The 19,541-nt window shown below is 35.2% G+C and overlaps 1 protein-coding gene across 9 annotated transcripts in view; it reads right to left on the bottom strand.

Annotated features, from left to right (window-relative positions):
- The window catches only part of CSPP1 (centrosome and spindle pole associated protein 1), a 108,826-nt gene that overhangs the window by 36,111 nt on the left and 53,174 nt on the right, over positions 1–19,541 (bottom strand). For all 9 annotated transcript variants that reach the window (XM_043879464.1, XM_043879467.1, XM_043879459.1 and 6 more), the window contains 3 exons: positions 7,719–7,848; positions 5,756–5,903; positions 1,853–2,005 (listed from right to left, as the gene is read on the bottom strand). In XM_043879464.1, the coding sequence (XP_043735399.1) occupies positions 1,853–2,005; positions 5,756–5,903; positions 7,719–7,848 (431 nt within the window). The remainder of the gene's footprint in view (positions 1–1,852; positions 2,006–5,755; positions 5,904–7,718; positions 7,849–19,541) is intronic.

The following is a 19,541-nucleotide window of genomic DNA, read 5'->3' as shown; positions in this document are numbered from 1 at the left end:
TGTGTGCACACATGTATACACACATATACATACACTCCTACACATATATGATGGCACAGCAACAAATTAGGTGATTCTCAATAGTTTTTTTGCATTCAGAAAGTATTTTAGATTAATTCTTAGGAAATGAAAGTTAATTGAGGGAATTTCAATGCACAAAAATGGGGAATTTAAACATTTTATGATTTCTTAAACTAGAGCATCCTGACCACATCCTGGCCACAACATTAGCAGCAAAACCCTTGTGTTAGATACAATAAAAATAGATGACAAATTCTGCTGTGCATATTCAATCATCAAGGTTGTGCTCTTTTGGGGGAAAGAGTCATGGAAACTTTCTATTTTTCCTGTGTTTTTGCTTGGTAAGCAAAGCTAGATGCCTGACGTGTTATTACTATGAAAGACAAAAGTTCTAAGCTAAGAGGGAACTATGTACAAACAATACAGGAGGTGGAAGAGAAGAGTAGAGAAGGGGTCTGTACCACTGATCTCAATACAGACTACTCCAGAAGCAGCAGCCAATGAAGAGAAAAATAATGGCAATCAGAAAGAAGCAAAAATTCTCTAAAATAAAATGAAAAGGTGTTATGATGTACAAAGAAATAAACAAAATAAGTTTACTTTGACTTCTGGTCACATTACCCATTTATTTACAGTAAACGCTCTGTGCTTTCTCAAAAATTTTAATTTTAGACAAGAACACTGCATTAAAAAGTCCTTTCAAAATATCCCTGACTGATCATACTGTCTTTTAAAAAAATTTTTTAATGTTTAATACATATGACTTATTGGCCAAACAGGTAGACTAAATGGTGAGCTCTGATTTGAATTACTAGCCTTGCATCTTTCAAGCCTTTGATGGTAGCACTAATTTCTGCAGCCTTTTGGAACACTTCAAGAGATGTACTGTAGGTTGTTTCCGTAAACAGCCTTTATTACTGTTTAATCTCTAATTACAAGAAAATACTTTCCTACTTTGATCCACAGTAGATTTTTACACAGTGAATCTAGTTTTGATTTTTGGACTACTAAAAGTAGAATTTTTGATGAAATTATTAATTTGGCTCTCATTCTGAGTCCTTAATAATTCAATTTGCTGTAAATAAATGGTTATCTTTATAGGCATCAAAATACAGTATAAGGTGATATATTCTTTAAACTTCACTTGAATTCTAAATATGTAACATATTTTCACATATACTTGATAAAGAAAGATGATTACAAATTTTCCTGGCAAGTCATAAGATACTGAATAATCTTCAATTTACAGAATCTTTAATTAAAGGACCCTGTTTAATACCAAACCAAAGGTATATGCTTATGAAAGGGAGATGTGACCAGAAGTCAAAGTAAATTATTTACTTCTTTGTACACTGTGGCTTATAAGGGAGGGCAGATGTTTATAAAACAAACAAAAAATGAATTTCACTGTATAATTTATCATACAACATCTGGTATGTTCTCACTAATTTAAACTAATTCTTATGGGTGTAAGAACCAAATTCTGTATGGGTTTTAAAAAAAAAAAGAAAACTATTTTATTTTAAGAAATGTCCTTCCCACTAGCAAAATGAAGCTGTTAGCAGCAGCTAAAGTATATATAAGAACTAATAAAGCTGAGAAGAAATACACAGTATAATATTAAGGAGCAAAATATAGTTTATTCATTTTTTCAAAATACGTACATAGAAAAGTTATTGTAAATAGCATAAATAATGTGTTATGCTTTCTGACTCAGAATAACCAACGTCTCAAAATCTTAATAAGAACTTTGTTGGAGAACAGAAGAGAAATGCTACTAAACAATTTTAGAAATGTAAAAAAATATATATATATATATATGATTAAAAACCTGAGTTTTTATTTGCAGCATCTTCTTGGTTCTCAGCATTTGAAGTGGCTAAATTTTGGTCTAGAGATACAACAGCCCTTTTATCTTCATATGTTCTTGCATCTGGGTTATGGTAGGCATCTATATTTTGTCTGTGCATCCTATTCAAATCAGCTGAGAGGGAAAAAATAAGCCATTTATTTCAATAAACATATTTCTATAATTAATATGCTTAATACATTTTCTTAAAGTAAAGAAATGAAGAGAACCAACAGGACCAGAACTGGAATAATTAAACAGTATCTTGGTACCCTGAAAACAGAAACAAGATTATCAAAACTTGTAAGAAATTTTTTCAAAAATGTTACAAGATAAATTCAAAATTAGTAGAGAACTTAGAGTGTATATTTTTTGACAACCCATAAAAACCATATTTATATGTAGTTTCCTTAGAACTTTGACTATCTAAATATAGAACAAATAGTAGCAATTCAAAACTAGTCACAGTGAAATCTACCCAACATCATTAGTATTCCTAATGAAAAAATATCATGTGGAGTGGAGTTTTTAAACATATTCTTAAGTTTTTTATAATATAAACATTCCTTAAAAGATGGAGCTCTATTCCCCTCCTCTGGAGTGTGGATTACTTCTTATGAAAAGGATTCTGCACAATGACAGTATAAAACTTTTGAGGCTACTTCATAAAAGACATTATGTTTCCATCTTGCTAGATCTATCGGTTCACTCACTTCGAAGAAAACCAGCTACCATTCCATAAGGAACACTCAAAGGAGCTCTACGGGGAAGTCCACATGGCAAGGAACTGAGGCCTCCTGAGTCATGTGAGGGAGCCACAGAGAAAACAGACTCTCCAGTCCCAATCAAGCCTTTGAACGACTTATAGCCCTGACTGACATATTAAAAGGGTGAATTCTATCGTATGCAAATTGTCTCTCAATAAATCACATAAAACCAAACATAAATCTAACTGGGGCATATATAATACATTAAAAAATTTAAATACCTAATCAAATATACATGAAGCAATCTTGCTATTAATCAATTAGAACTATGAGATATTTTTACTATCTTTCAAACTGGTTAAGTATTTTTAATTTTTTTTTTTTACTTTTTCTCTTGGAAAATTTTAATACAGAGTCAAGTAACATCACCATAATCAGGAACTGGGACAGTCCCATCACCCCCCAAAAATTCCATAGTTACTCCCTGTCCTCAGCCATAATCTTGGTACCAGTGATTCGTTTTCCATTTCTATAGTTCTGTTATTTTGAGAATATATATGTATGTAAAAGGGCTTCTTTCCCTTAGGTCTTCTCTTTGGAGTCTCCCAAATTGTTCTGTGAATCAACAGTTCATTCTTTAACTGCTAAGTAGCATCCCATCATATGAATGTACCACAGTTATCCATTCACTCACCGTAGAATATACTCGGTTTTTTCTTTATGGGAACTTTAAAAAAGAACTGAGAATGGAAACAGCTGTTAAATGTATTACAAATAATCAAAATGAGAGGTACTTACTCTTAAAGGGTTGACACTATGTTAAAATTGTATGCGTAACAGATTTTGATATTTTATTAATAACTACCTTACAAAGAGCTCTTTCTGAGAGCTAAGAATACGGTGAACATTCATTTCTTTAATTTCTTTGTAATAAAAGATGAAAGATGAAACAGGAGTAATTAGAAAAGCCAGCAGCTGAATTAGAGTCATCCAACATAATCCCTGTTATACGGTCTTGGCCATCTCATGAAGTAAAGGAAAACACTGATTTTTACTACATATTGGGAATATAATAGGAAAATGAGGTTCCCTCTCTTTCTCTCAAATGTAACAGCTAAATACAAAACACTCTTCAAGTTTACTTGCTTTGAAAATACCATTAAAAAAGAGTTCCACTGCATTTGATAAAATAGCACACCTTTTTTATTTCATGGCATAACTGAAGCATTAAATAAGCAAACTAAACATTACCATTAAAAATAAAAACTTCAGAAAGGTTTGCTCCATCCCTGTTAGGTCAAGCAGTTCTAAAACAATATACTATAATTCAATAACAAACACTTATCCTACTCACTTCCACCAATTAAACACATATAGGACACTATAATTATATTGTCTGAACTGGAAATAATCTTTGAGGCAAGCTGGAAACTTCTAGGAAATTATTCCAGTGTTTCCCAAAGTTTCTGTTACATAAGCACTTCCTTCATGGTAACTATTATGCTTCTATCGATTCATAATTTAAATTTATTACAGCAAAGACTGGGTAGATGGTTATCAATTTTATGTCCTCTGCCTGGGTATAAAGAAACCCTTCCGGCCTCCCAAGAAGTTACTTTAGAACCTTATAACTAGGTTTGAACAACTGAACAAAGACAAAAGTGATATTTCTCCACCTTTAGGTCAGGCACCATCAAAATTCTCAACTTGTTCTCCCATCCTCTGGATCACGTCTGTGCAGCTAGAAATGAAAGACTCCAAAATGGTAAGAGTGACACTGGAAGAGGCAGATTCCCAAGTCACCTCTTGGAGGAGAATCACTCAAACAGCATCGGAATGCAGTTTAAGTGAGAATAACTTACACTGCCTTAAGCCTGTGAGAAATGGGAGTTCTTTGTTAGACCACTTTTCGTTTAAATGCCTTTACTTTCAAAGGAAATGTTACAGTACCATCCATAAATGGAAAACCAGTAATATATTTTTTTCTAGTAATATATATATATTTTTAATATATATTCAAATAAACATTTAACTTCAAACATTAGAAATGTTAACAATGGATCACCTAATATCATCTTATTTATAAACAGAATAAGAGTTCTTCTAACCTTCAAAATTGTGAAGAAAGTATGAGGTGAATATAGGAAAGGAATAAATCCATCGGAGAAGAAAAGAGTTACCTCATTAATCTAAGTGGGCCTCAAATACATCTTTTTTAAAAAGCCATCTTAACAGTGAACCAAAGGCATAGCCATTAAGAACTCTAGTAACTCAATAACCCCCAATATCTCTGACTGCGTCACTCAGTTATCCCTACAACAAAGCATAAACCTGAAGAACATCAAATTTACTTTGTATCACTCTAATGGGTTTTCTAATTATTCATTTCCCATTTCTAATTAAATGATTTTTAAAAACATGTTATCTTTCTCTGCTTTTATTCTAAGCTAATTGAAGACCATCCCAACATATATAACAAGTTGCAAAAAGTCTCTTTTCAAAGTGCCCATTGTGTGATTTCTAGATGAAACATTTTTAAGAATACATAATTAAAAGATAAATCAATATAATTCTGCAATCTGCCAAACATTTCTGAGGCCAGGTTTTTGTCAGGAGTTCCTGCATTGTGTGAGCATATGGCATACATGAATTAAACATAACATTCCACAACTACATCAGATCACTTAAGACACCTTTATTAGTTTAAAAATAGTGCAGTAAGGATTTTATTATTTTTACTAGAAAACTTTAAAAAATTCGAACTACTAGTTTGGGTAAAAACTTGCTAACTAACAAACTTTTCTCTGCAATTGAGTTATTATCATTAGAGGGTGAAAAATTTGTAATAATAATAAATGAAGACAGGCTTTTTAACATGCTATCATGTTTACTATCAAAATACTTCCTCTGCATCAAGCTGTATAAAAAGAGACCTTTCCTTACAGACTATGATTCCCACTTCTTTCTACTCCCCATTCTTAAAAAGTTAAATTTAGTTTCTTTTAAAAACAACAAATCAGGGACTTCCCTGGTTGTTCAGTGGCTAGGACTCTGTGCTCCCACTGCAGGGGGCCAGGTTCAACCCCTGATCAGGGTACTGGATCCCACATGCTGCAACTAAGACCTGATGCAGCCAAATAAATAAAATATTCTTAAAAAATCAATAGAAATAACATACTTATCAGATTTCCTTTGTCATCTCTCAGAGGAGCACCACCTCCACCTTTCCCCCAGGGGTTATAACTTCTCATTTCAGCTTCTAATTTGGCTTCATATACTTCTTTTTCTTCACGTTCTTTCTTTCTTCTTTCTTGTCTTTCTTGAATCTTAACAACATTAAGAAACATTTATAATAACTGATAACTGCTAACAAGTACTCTGATACAAAAAATTAGTTTTAAGATCAGAGTTTATTTTTCTTATTAGAAAACTAGACTTTTTCCCAGTATACTTTATTATAAATTTAATATCACAAATATATGTAAAAGCAATTAAAAAACACTTTGGTAGCTGGAATACATAGCTGCTACTCCCTCACATCCTGTCACTTGAGCCCTTTCCAGCCACTGGTGCCACTTGGACTAAAGCAACTTCATCTTCCCAACCCCCCAGCTTCTACCTGAGCTATTCTCTCCCTAACCTCACCATTTTCATGGGGTCCAACAGACTCTCCCTACCTTTATTTTCTTCATCTACCCTTTCATGGTACCTGGCCAGCCATAAACTACTCACCACATCTCTGAGACCTTGGCCAACTACTCCCTACCCATCACCAGACCTACTCTACCTTGGGCAAACTCCATTCCCAAAGTTCAAAGATACTGAAGGTTCAAAGCTCTCTAGAGAATGCCAAGCTATTTAAGTACACTTTATGAAAGCACATAAAACAGTCTTATCATCACCAAGTGTAAGCAATAGGGTTGGTCTTTAAAGATATATAAATAGGCAATGAATAAAGATCTACATTTTGGAAAGTTACTTTCAAAATCATTACCATATGCAAGGCAAATTTAAGTAACTACTCCAGGAAGGTCAAGGAAGTCATCACATATAAACTGTTTAGGTTTAGGAAATCTGGTTCTGTCAGTGGTGTTTTTAATATGCTCATTTGAAAACAGATCAATACAGTCTCTTGTTTGTAGATTCCTAACACAAAAAAATATGTTGGTAATTCTGTAATTTTTAAAAAGCCCACTTTTCAAGGAGGTTGCCCAATGTAGAAAACAGAACAAAAATCTGAGCTTTAGAAGAAATCCAGTGGAATTTTGTAGAAGGGTACCTCAGGTGAATATATATACCTAGAGTTCCAGGGACCTCTCTGGAGAAGATATAACTATTCCCCCCAAAATCCACATATTTGATACAGTTATGCCTAAGCAAACTCTCTCCAAATATTACAAACCACAACAGAATGTCATCCTCTTCCCTAAGTGTTCTACCTCTGTTTTCCCTATCCTTAAGAGTTCATAGCTTCATCCTCCTCTTAGATTACAACACTCAGAATCATCTTACAGCCCTGTTCTTTCCTCAGTCCCTATATTTAGGTCCTATTAATGAAACCCCAGAACTGTCTCTTCCGACGTCCTGTCCATCTTCCCCACCTGGTGCAGGACCTTGTCACTTCCTGGCTAGACTACCTAACAGTTTCTCCAGCACATCTCCTTCCCAACTGTCCACATCACAACCAGATATCTTCCTAAAAGCCACATCTGCTCACATCAATTATAATATTTCTTTCACTCTTTGGCTTAAGATTTCCTCCCTTTGGCTGTCGATAGATAACAAGATGAAATTGAAAACCCCTTACTTGCTATCTTCCACAGTCCAGTATAATCTAACACTCCAGCCCCTTCTCCAGCCCCAATTCCATTTCCTGAATACACCAGGAATTTCATATTTATTCACTGTATAACATGCAACTCAAAAGTCATCAACCATGCGAAGCCATCCTAAAAGCCGAGGCAATTACTCTCCCTATCCAATGCATTCCAGCCTGTCTATATCAAACTTTATCACAATTAATGATAAATAAATGGAATTCTTTCTCCTCAGCCACACTCTGAGTTTTAAAGGGCCACTGTACTAACACATAAGATGTTTAACATTACATGAATGAACAAATGAAAAAAATGAATGGATACCTGCTGCTGCAAAGCTTCCTGGTAAGACTGAAGTGATTGTTTTGAAGGCTTTGGTTTATCTTCAAAAAATAATCCTGAATTTATTGCTCGATTACTTGTAATTTTGAGCTCATTCTGTCCAACTGTACTCCTACATCAAATATACAATTAATAATCTAAATCAATTTGTGACAAAACAAGGAGAAGATGCAACACTTCTTTGAAATAGCATGGCATATAAGCACATTTAAAATAGAGAAATGGCAACCTACTTCAGTATTCTTGCTTGGGCAATCCCATGACAGAGGAGCCTGGTGGGCTACAGTCCATGGGGCCACAGAGTCAGACATGATAAAGCGACTAACACACACACAAAATAGAGAAATTCTTTCTTTATAGTTCAAAGAGAAATTTGTCAGTAAATGACCCCTATCTCTGCTTTCAAAATTAATGGAACTTTCAAATTTACTGAATCTACTTCCTAATCTAGGTGGCAGTTATATGCAAGTAAAACTTTCACATACAAATAAAAACACTTGTGATAATTCATCAAGCAATATACACATGACTTATGCACTTCTCTGAATGCAGTGGAAGTCCCTCAAGTAATATCATAACTAATGATTCACTTAAAAAATTTACTCCAAAATAAAGTAATAACTTCCTAGTCATTTTAAGAATAAAACAAAAAATTATAGTAAAAAGTCCGACTATCCCAAATAAAATTTATTTCACTGAGTCATAGATTTTATTAATGGCATTGATGGTATAAGACTAATAAAATCCCTAAAACCTTGCCCTGTTTATGGAGGCCTGGGATGGGAATTGTGTCAAAGATGAGAGGTTCCAACTGCTGGGTAAAGTTACAGCAATGATTCCGTAGTAATTGAAGGCCCCTTCTACCCTTCCTTTTTTTATTTTTCTTTTCCCCTGGTAATCCAGGGCTTGTACTTAGAAATTACGCATACAGAACTCACCAAACTCAAAGTAAAAAGGCTCAGAGATCCATATCTATACACATCATAGTCAATGTGCCCAAAGAAAAAGAGAAGAACCGCAAAAGCAGCAAGAAAACAAAAATCATATACAAGGGATCTTCAGTAAGATTAACAGCTCATCAGAAATCCTATGAAGGCCAGTAGGCAAGGAAATGACATATTCAGAGAGATTATGGGGGGAAAAAAAAAGTCAACCAAGAATTCTATATCCAGGGAAACTATGCTTCAAAAGTAAAAGTGAAATTAGAACATTATTAAATAAAACTCAGAGCAGACATCACTAACTGACCTATAAGAAATAGCAAATGATGCACTTCCGGTTGAAATAAAAAGCACTTGACAGTAACCGGAGTAAACACAAAGAAATAAAGAACACCAGTTAACAGTAACTACACAGGTAAAGGTTTAAGATATTACAAATATGCTTTTATTTGCAGCTATAGTCTCTGATTTAAAGGACAACTACATAAAGGAAAGAAGGAACAGTTAAAAACTATTGATGAGCTTAAATATATAACTTTGTATGCACTTTGTATGCAACAGTGACATCAAGAAGGGAAGGAATGGCATTATACTGGAGAAACGTTTTACATATTATGGAAATTAAACTGGTGTTAATATGAACTCAGTTCTTTTAAATTAAAAACATAAATTTCAGTCTGCAAGGAAACCACAAAGAAAATGAAATACAAATTATACTAAAAGAAGCAAGAGAATTAAAATGGAATGCTATATTTAACACTAAGAAAAGCATTACTGGAACCAAAAAAGGAATCTTTTATATTGATAAGGGTCAACTTATCAGTAAGATATAATGATTGTGAGCATATGTACACATAGCTACAGAGATTCAAAACACAGGAAACAAAAACTGACAAAACCAAAGATACAAATAAATCAAAAATAATAACTGGAGACTTCAATACACTACTTCTAATAATAAACAACTGCCCAGGAGCTCAATAAGGAAATAGAGAAAAACACTATAAACCAACTATATCTAAGTCATATTGATAGAACTATCCACCCAACAACAGGAAAATGCTAATTTTTCTCAAGTGCATATGAAACATTCTACAGCACAGATCACATGTTATAAGCCTCAATTATAAAATAAACCTTAATAAATTTAAAAAAAAATAAAATATATTCTCTAACTGCAATGCTTCTGCGATGTCACTTCAGTTGTGTCCGACTCTGTGCGACCCCATAAATGGTAGCCCACCAGGCTCCTTTGTCCCTGAGATTCTCTAGGCAAGAATATTGGAGTAGGTTGCCATTTCCTTCTCCACTAACTGCAATGGAATTATATTAAACCTCTATTAAAAATTTCCACAATCATATGGAAATTAAACAACACACTCCAAACTAACAAATGGATCAATGAACAAATCAAATGAAAAACTGAAAAATAATGAAATGAGTGAAAACAAAAAGATAATGTATAAAATTTAAGGAAGAAGCTAAAACAATAAGAGGAAAATTTACAGTTGTAATATATACATATTAAAAAAGAAGACACTATATCAATAACCTAAGCTTCCATCTTCAAAAACTAGAAAATATACGAACAAACTGAACCCAAAGGAAACAGAAAGAAGAAAATAAAAAGAAAAAAGAAGAAATAATATGAAATGGAGACTAAAAGCACAACAGAGAAAATCAACTAGACCAAGAGCTGATTCATTAACAAGATCAACAAGACTGACAAATGTTTAGTCAAAATTTACAATAACAAGACTAAAATTATTGAAATAAAAAAATAAGAAACATTACTACTGACCTTATAAAAATAAAACCGATTGTAAGGGAATACTAAGAACAACTATATGCCAATACATTAGATTATCTTGACGAAGTGGACAAATTTCTAGAAAGACACAAACTATCAAAACTGGTGCAAGAAAAAAATTTTAAATATGAATTAACCAATGACAAGGGAAGAAATTAAATTAGTAATCAGGAAATTATCCATAAAGAAAAGATGAGGGTAAACTGGATTCCTGGTGAATTCTACTCACTGAAAAAATTAACAATGCTTCGCACAACACACTCTTCAAAGTAATAAAAAATGGAAGAGCACATCCAACTATTAGGCCAGTATCATCCTGATACCAAAATCAGACTTTAAAAGAAAACAAAAACCAAAGACCAGTATCACTCATGAATACAGAGACAAAAGTCCTCAACAAAAAACTAATAAACTGCAAAATCCAGCAAGATATGAAAAGGACTGTACTCCCTGACCATGTGAGATTTACCATAGGAATGCAAGTTGATTTAATATATTTGAATCCAATAACTATATCCCCACCATACTAACAGAATGAAGAACAAAAACCACAGGATATCTCAATAAACGCAGAAAAAGCATTTCACAAAATTCAATTTCCAACTCAGTAATATGTTGAAAGAACATGCCAAATACCCCTTCCTGATAAAAATAATCAACAAGGAATACAAGGGGACTTCCTCAAGCTAATAAAAGCGATGTGAAAAATCTGCAACAAACATCATACTTAATGGTTAAAGACTGAATGCCTTCCACCTAATAGCAGAATAAAATGAAAAGGCCCACTCTCATAATATTTATTCAACACTGCACTGGATGCTCTAGTCTGGGCAATTTAACAAGAAAAAGAAAAAGCATTAGATGGAAAGGAAGTAACCTCTACTAACTGATGACATAACTATATATACAGAAAAATGCTACAAAACCCACCAAAAACTGTTAGTAATGACAAAAAGAGTTCAGCAAAATTGCAGGATAAAAGAATTAATATACAAATTTAAACTGTATTTCTATAAACCAGTAACAAATAACATGAAAATGAAATTAAGAGAATATTCACAACACCATCGAAAAGTATTAAATATTTTAGAATATATTAAACAAGAGCTAGTCTAAAAACCACAAAACACTGTTGAAAGAAATTTTAAAATCTCAAATAAATTAAAAGACATCCACGCTCACAGACTGGAGACTTAATGTAGTTAAAATGTATAACTAAATTACAAAGACATAGAAAATCTGAATAAACCTATAACTAATAAGGAGATTGACTCCCTAATCTAAAATCTCCTAAGAGAGTATAAAGCCCAGGATCTGACAGCTCTGACAGTGATTTCTACCAAACACTTAAAGAGCACCAGTCCTTCTTCAATTTTGCCAAAAACTTGAAAGAGGAGGAAACACATCCTGATTCATTCTAGGAGGCCAGCATTACCCTGATATCAAAGCAAGACAAAAACATTACACAAAAAGAAAACTACAGACCAATATCCCTTATGACCACAGATGCAAAAATCCTCAATAAAATATCAGCAAGCCAAACTGAGCAGAATATTAAAAGGATTAAATACCATGGCCAAATGGGATTTACTCCTGGGATATAAGGATGGTTCTCCATATAAAAATCTATCAATAATTAGTAGATAATATTAACAGAATGACAGGGGAAAAAAACACAACCATCTCAATTGATAAGGAAAAAGAATTTAACAAAATTCAACAAACTTTCATGATAAAAACACACAACAAACTAGAAGTAGAAGGAAATCATCTTAATACAATAAGTGTCACATATGTAAAACCCAAAGTGAAGCTAAGAGTCAATGAAAGACCAAAAGCTCTTCCTCCAAGATCAGGAATAAGGCAAAGGTGCCTGCTTTCACAATTTCTACAAAATACAGTACTGGAACAATTAGGCAAGAAAAAGAATTTTTAAAGCAGCCAAACTGGAAAGAAAGAAAGGTAAAATTATGTTTGCAGACATGATATTATATTCAGAAAAGCCTAATGATTACATACACACACAGTTCAGTTCAGTCATTGAACCATGTCCAATTCTTTGCGACCCCATAGACTGCAGCACACCAGGCCTCCATGTCCATCACCGACTCCCGGAGTTTACTCAAACTCATGTCCATTGAGTCGGTGATGCCATCCAACCATCTCATCCTCTGTCTTCCCCTTCTTCTCCCACCTTCAATCTTTCCCAGCATCGGGGTCTTTTCAAATGCATCAGTTCTTTGCATCAGGTGGCCAAAGTATTGGAGTTTCAGCTTCAGCATCAGTCCTTCCAATGTATACTCAGGACTGATCTCCTTTAGGATGGACTGGTTGGATCTCCTTGCTGTCCAAGGGACTCTCAAGAGTCTTCTCCACCACCGCAGTTCAAAAGCATCAATTTTTCTGCGCTCAGCTTTCTCTATAATCCAACTCTCGTATCCATACAGGACTACTGGAAAAACCACAGCTTTGACTAGACAGACCTTTGTTGGCAAGGTAATGTCTCTGCTTTTTAATATGCTGTCTAGGTTGGTCATAACTTTCCTTCCAAGGGGCAAGCGTCTTTTTTAATTTCATGGCTGCAGTCATCATCTGCAGTGATATTGGAGCCCCCCAAAATAAAGTCTCTCACTGTTTCCATTATTTCCCCATCTATTTGCCATGAAGTGATGGGACCAGATGCCATGATCTTTGTTTTCTGAATGTTGAGCTTTAGGCCTACTTTTTCATTCTCGTTTTTCACTTTCATCAAGAGGCTCTTTAGTTCTTCTTAGCTTTCTGCCATAAGGATGATGTCATCTGCATATCTGAGGTTATTGATGTTTTTCCTGGCATCTTGATTTGGCTTGTGCTTCATCCAGCCCGCGTTTTTCATGATGTACTCTGCATATAAGTTAAATAAGCAGGGTGACAATATACAGCCTTGATGTACTCCTTTCCCTATTTGGAACCAGTCTGTTGTTCCATGTCCAGTTCTAACTGTTTCTTCCTGACCTGCATACAGGTTTCTCAACAGGCAGGTCAGGTGGTCTGGTATTCCCATCTCTTTCAGAATTTTCCACAGTTTGTTGTGGTCCACACTGTTAGTAAAATGAATTCAGCACAGTAGCAGAATACAAAGTCAACACAAAAAATCAGTTGCATGTCTACATACAAACAATAAGCAATCTGAAAAAGAAATTACAATAACAATTCTATTTATAATAGCATCAAAAAAATACAACTTAGGATTTAACTTGACCAAAGCAGTAAAAGACTTGTACAGTGAAAATTACAAAACACTGCTGTAAGAAATTAAAGAGGACATAAATAAATAGAAACACATCCTTTGTTCATGGATTGGGAAACTTACTATTGTTAAGATGTCAAAACTACCCAAAATGATCTATAGATTCAACATAAGCCCTATCAAAATCCAAAGACCTTTTTTGCCGAATTAGAAAAACTCTTCCCCAAATTTATATGGTATCTCAAGGGACTCCAAATAGCTAAATAAATTTTGAAACAAAACAAGCTAGAGGATTCCCATTTCTTGATTTCAAAACACAGTACAAAGCTGCAGTAGTCAAAATAGCACAGGACTGGCATATAGACAGATACAACAATTGAACAGAATAGAAAATTGAGAAATAAATTCACATATAAAGTCAAATGATTCTTGACAAGGGTACCAAGATCATACAATGTGGGATGGACAGTCGTTTCAATAAGTGGTGCTGTAAAAATGATACCCACATGCAAAGAATGAAACTGGACCATTACTTAACACTGTATACAAAAGGTAACTCAAAATCACAATCCTCAACGTAAAACCCAGAACTGCAATGCTGAGAAGAAAATGCAGGGCAAAAGGTTCACAACCCTGGATTTGGCAGGATTTGGATTTTTTAGATATGATACCAAACACAGGCAAGAAATGAAAAAACAGACAAACTGGACTTCACAAAAATTAAAACTGTGTATGAATCTATAGCATTGCTACATATCAACAGAGTAAAAAGATAATACCCAGAATGAGAGAAAACATTTGCAAATTATATATCTGATAAGGGATTCATATCCAGAGTATATAAAGACTCTTAAAAACATAACACCAAAAAAATAAAGTATCTGATTCAAAAATGAGCAAATAACTTGAAAAGACATTCTCCAAAGACAGACAAATGGCCAAAAAGCGGATGGAAAGATGTTCAACATCGATAATCACAGAGAAATGAAAATCAAAGACACAATGAGATCCATATCACCCCCATTAAGATGGCGACTAACGAAAAAACCAGTAACTGTCGGTGAGGATGTGTCAAGGTCAGAACCTTGTGCACAGCTGGGGGGGATATACAATAGGGTGGCTTCTGTAGAAAACAGTACAGGGGTTTTTCAAAATATTAAAAATAGAATGACCATATGATCCAGCACTCCACTTCTGAGTATACAACTAAGAACTGAGAGCGGAGTCTCAAACAGACAGCTGTACACCCATAGTCACGGCAGCCAGTTCACAACACTTAAACTGTAGAAGCAACCAAGTACTCATCACTGGATGAGTAGATAAGCAAAATACGGTAAATACATAAAAAACAAAATATTATTCAGTTTTATAAAGGAAGGAAATTTTCTGGGAACCAACATCCCATAAGCCATGTAACATGGCAAAAAAGTAAGGAAATTTTGACTTACGTCACAATATGGATAAACTTTTAGAATATTATGGTTAAGTAATAAAAGTCACACACACAAATCCTGTATGGTTTCATTTTTATGAGGTACCTAAACTAGCCAAAATCATAGGAAAAGTAGAATATGGTTGCCAGGAACATAGGGGAGAGGGAAAAGGGAGATATCATTTAATAGGTTAGAGTTTCAGTTTTGCAAGATGAAAAATTCTGGAAACAGATGATGGTGATGGATACTCAACAGTATGAATGTACTTAACATAACTGAACTATATACTACAAATGTTTACAAATGATAAAATAAATGTTATGTGTATGTTACCATAATAAAAAAAATGAAAAAATCTTAAGATGGTAATACTACACAGTACTAAATGCAGTACTTGGATGCAATCTCAAAAACGACAGAATGATCTCTGTTTGTTTCCAAGGCAAGCCATTCAATACCACAGTAATCCAAGTTTATGCCCCGACCAGTAATGCTGAAGAAGCTGAAGTTGAACACTTCTATGAAGACATACAAAACCTTCTAGAACTAACACCCAAAAAAGATATCCTTTTCATTACAGGGGACTGGAAAGCAAAAGTAGGAAGTCAAGAAACACCTGGAGTGACAGGCAAATTTGGCCTTAGAGTACAGAATGAAGCTGGGCAAAGGCTAATAGAATTTTGCCAAGAGAATGCTCTGGTCATAGCAAACACCCTCTCCAACAACACAAGAGAAGACTCTACACATGGACATCACCAGATGGTCAACACCGAAATCAGATCGATTATATTCTTTGCAGCCAAAGATGGAGAAGCTCTACACAGTCAGCAAAAACAAGACCGGGAGCTGACTGTGGCTCAGATCATGAACTCCTTATCGCCAAATTCAGACTCAAATTGAAGAAAGTGGAGAAAACCACTAGACCATTCAGGTATGACCTAAATCAAATCCCTTACAAATAAACAGTGGAAGTGAGAAATACATTCAAGAGATTAGATCTGATGGAGGGAGTGCCTGATAACTATGGACGGAGGTTCGTGACACTGTACAGGAGACAGGGAGCAAGACCATCCCCAAGAAAAAGAAAAGCAAAACACCAAAATGGCTGTCAGAGGTCATCTTACAAATAGCTGTGAAAAGAAGGGAAGTGAAAAGCAAAGGAGAAAAGGAAAGATATTCCCATTTGAATGCAGAGTTCCAAAGAATAGCAAGGAGAAATAAGAAAGCCTTCCTCAGTAATCAGTGCAAAGAAATAGAGGAAAACAACAGAATGGGAAAGACTAGAGATCTCTTCAAGAAAATTAGAGATACCAAGGGAACATTTCATGCAAAGATGGGCTCAACAAAGGTCAGAAAAGGTATGGACCGAACAGAAGCAGAAGATATTAAGGAGAGGTGGCAAGAATACACAGAACTGTACAAAAAAGATCTTCACGACCCAGATAATCACGATGGTGTGATCACCAACCTAGAGCCAGACATCCTGGAATGTGAAGTCAAGTGGGCCTTGGGAAGCATCACTATGAACAAAGCTAGTGGAGGTGATGGAATTCCAGTTGAGCTACTTCAAATCCTAAAAGATGATGCTGTGAAAATGCTGCACTCAGTATGCCAGCAAGTTTGGAAAACTCAGCAGTGGCCACAGGACTGGAAAAGGTCAGTTTTCATTCCAATTTGAAAGAAAGGCAATGCCAAAGAATGCTCAAACTACCGCACAATTGCATTCATTTCACAAGCTAGCAAAGTAATGCTCAAAATTCTCCAAGCCAGACTTCAACAGTACGTGAACCGTGAACTTCCAGATGTTCAAGCTGGATTTAGCAAAGGCAGAGGAGCCAGAGATCAAATTGCCAACATCTGCTGGATCATCAAAAAAGCAAGAGAGTTCCAGAAAAACATCTATTTCTGCTTTACTGACTATGTCAAAGCCTTTGACTGTGCGGATCACAAACTGTAGAAAATTCTGAAAGAGATGGGAATACCAGACCACCTGACCTGCCTGTTGAGAAATCTATATGCAGGTCAGCAAGCAACAGTTAGAACTGGACATGGAACAACAGACTGGTTCCAAATAGGGAAAGGAGTACATCAAGGCTGTATATTGTCACCCTGCTTATTTAACTTATATGCAGAGTACATCATGAAAAACGCGGGCTGGATGAAGCACAAGCCAAATCAAGATGCCAGGAAAAACATCAATAACCTCAGATATGCAGATGACATCATCCTTATGGCAGAAAGCTAAGAAGAACTAAAGAGCCTCTTGATGAAAGTGAAAAACGAGAATGAAAAAGTAGGCCTAAAGCTCAACATTCAGAAAACAAAGATCATGGCATCTGGTCCCATCACTTCATGGCAAATAGATGGGGAAATAATGGAAACAGTGAGAGACTTTATTTTGGGGGGCTCCAATATCACTGCAGATGATGACTGCAGCCATGAAATTAAAAAAGACGCTTGCCCCTTGGAAGGAAAGTTATGACCAACCTAGACAGCATATTAAAAAGCAGAGACATTACCTTGCCAACAAAGGTCTGTCTAGTCAAAGCTGTGGTTTTTCCAGTAGTCCTGTATGGATACGAGAGTTGGATTATAGAGAAAGCTGAGCGCAGAAAAATTGATGCTTTTGAACTGCGGTGGTGGAGAAGACTCTTGAGAGTCCCTTGGACAGCAAGGAGATCCAACCAGTCCATCCTAAAGGAGATCAGTCCTGAATATTCATTGGAAGGACTGATGCTGAAGCTGAAACTCCAATACTTTGGCCACTGATGCAAAGAACTGATGCATTTGAAAAGACCCTGATGCTGGGAAAGATTGAAGGTGGAAGGAGAAGGGGACAACAGAGGATGAGACGGCTGGATGGCATCACCGACTCAATGGACATGAGTTTGAGTAAACTCCGGGAGTCGGTGATGGACAGGGAGGCCTGGAGTGCTGCAGTCAGTGGGGTCACAAAGAGTCATACACAACTGAGTGACTGAACTGAACACTACACAGATTTACAGATTTTATATACTCTCCATCAAAATCTCAAACTGAGCAGCTCATCCCAAGTAAGATTCACATGGAAATACAAAGGATCTAGAATGGTCAAAAAAGAATCTTGGAAAAGAAATACAAATTTGAAGAAGTCATACTTCTCAAATTTCCTAACTTCTACAGAGCTACAATTATCAAGTTTTACCAACACAAGGACAGACACACAGAACAAAGGAAAAGAATAATCCCAGGAAGAGACTCACACAAACATGCCCAACTGTTTTTGACAAAGGTGTAAAACCAATTCCCAGGAAAAATGATCTTGTCAGCCAATGGTTCTGGGAGCTACTGCACACTCACATGGCAGGGAATGGGTACTCTGACCTAAATCTAACACCTTACCCAAAAAATAACTCAAAATGGATTATGAAGCTAAATGTAAAAACTATAAAAACTTTCAGGGAAAACAAAACAGTAGAAAATCTTTTGGATCCAGGCCTAGGAAACAAGTACCTAGAGACCTGATACTAAAAGCATGATCCACAGAAAAAAAGCTGATAGATTGGACTTATTTAAAATTTATAAGTACCCTACCAAAAGGATGAAAAGACAAACTTTAGACTGAGAGAAAATATTTGCAAACTGCATATCTGACAAAGAACTAATATTTAGGATATATGAAGAACTCTTAAAAACTCAGTAGTTAAAAAAAAAAAAAAAAAACACTCCAATTGGAAAATGTGGAAAAAGACATCAACAGAAAGTAAAAAAGTGAAAAGTGAAAGTCTGAGTCGCTCAGTCATGTCGAACTCTTTGCAACCCCATGGACTGTAGCCCACCAGGCTCCTCTGTCCATAGGATTCTCCAGGAAAGAATACTGGAGTGCGTTGTCATTCCCTTCTCCAGGGAATCTTCCCGACCCAGGGATTGAACCTGGGTCTCCTACACTGCAGGCAGATTCTTTACCATCTGAGCCACATCAACAGATGTTTCACCAAAGATTTACAGATGGTAAATAAACACATGAAAAGACGTTCAACATTATCATTATTAGGAAACTACATTAAAAACCCAATCACTATACACCTATCAGAATGGCCTAAACACAAGTCACATGCCAAATATTGGGGAAGATATGAAGAAACCAGGTGTTTGTTCATTTGTTTTTAAAAAACCAGGTTTTTAATACATTGCTGATACAAAAGGAAAATAGTACAGTCTCTCTGAAAACTGTCTGGCAGTTTCTTACAAAAGTAGGCTTGTAACTACCATACAACCCAACAATAACAAACACTCCTAGGCAATATCCTAAAGAAATAAAGACTGTGTTTACAAAAAAAAAAACCTGTACAAGAATGTCTACAGCAGCTCTATTCATAATAACTTAGATGATCTTTAATAAGTGAATGGTTA

This window comes from Cervus elaphus, chromosome 21 (assembly GCF_910594005.1).
Source record: "Cervus elaphus chromosome 21, mCerEla1.1, whole genome shotgun sequence".
Lineage (NCBI taxonomy): Eukaryota > Metazoa > Chordata > Mammalia > Artiodactyla > Cervidae > Cervus > Cervus elaphus.
This window is presented reverse-complemented; position numbering and strand designations above follow the sequence as displayed.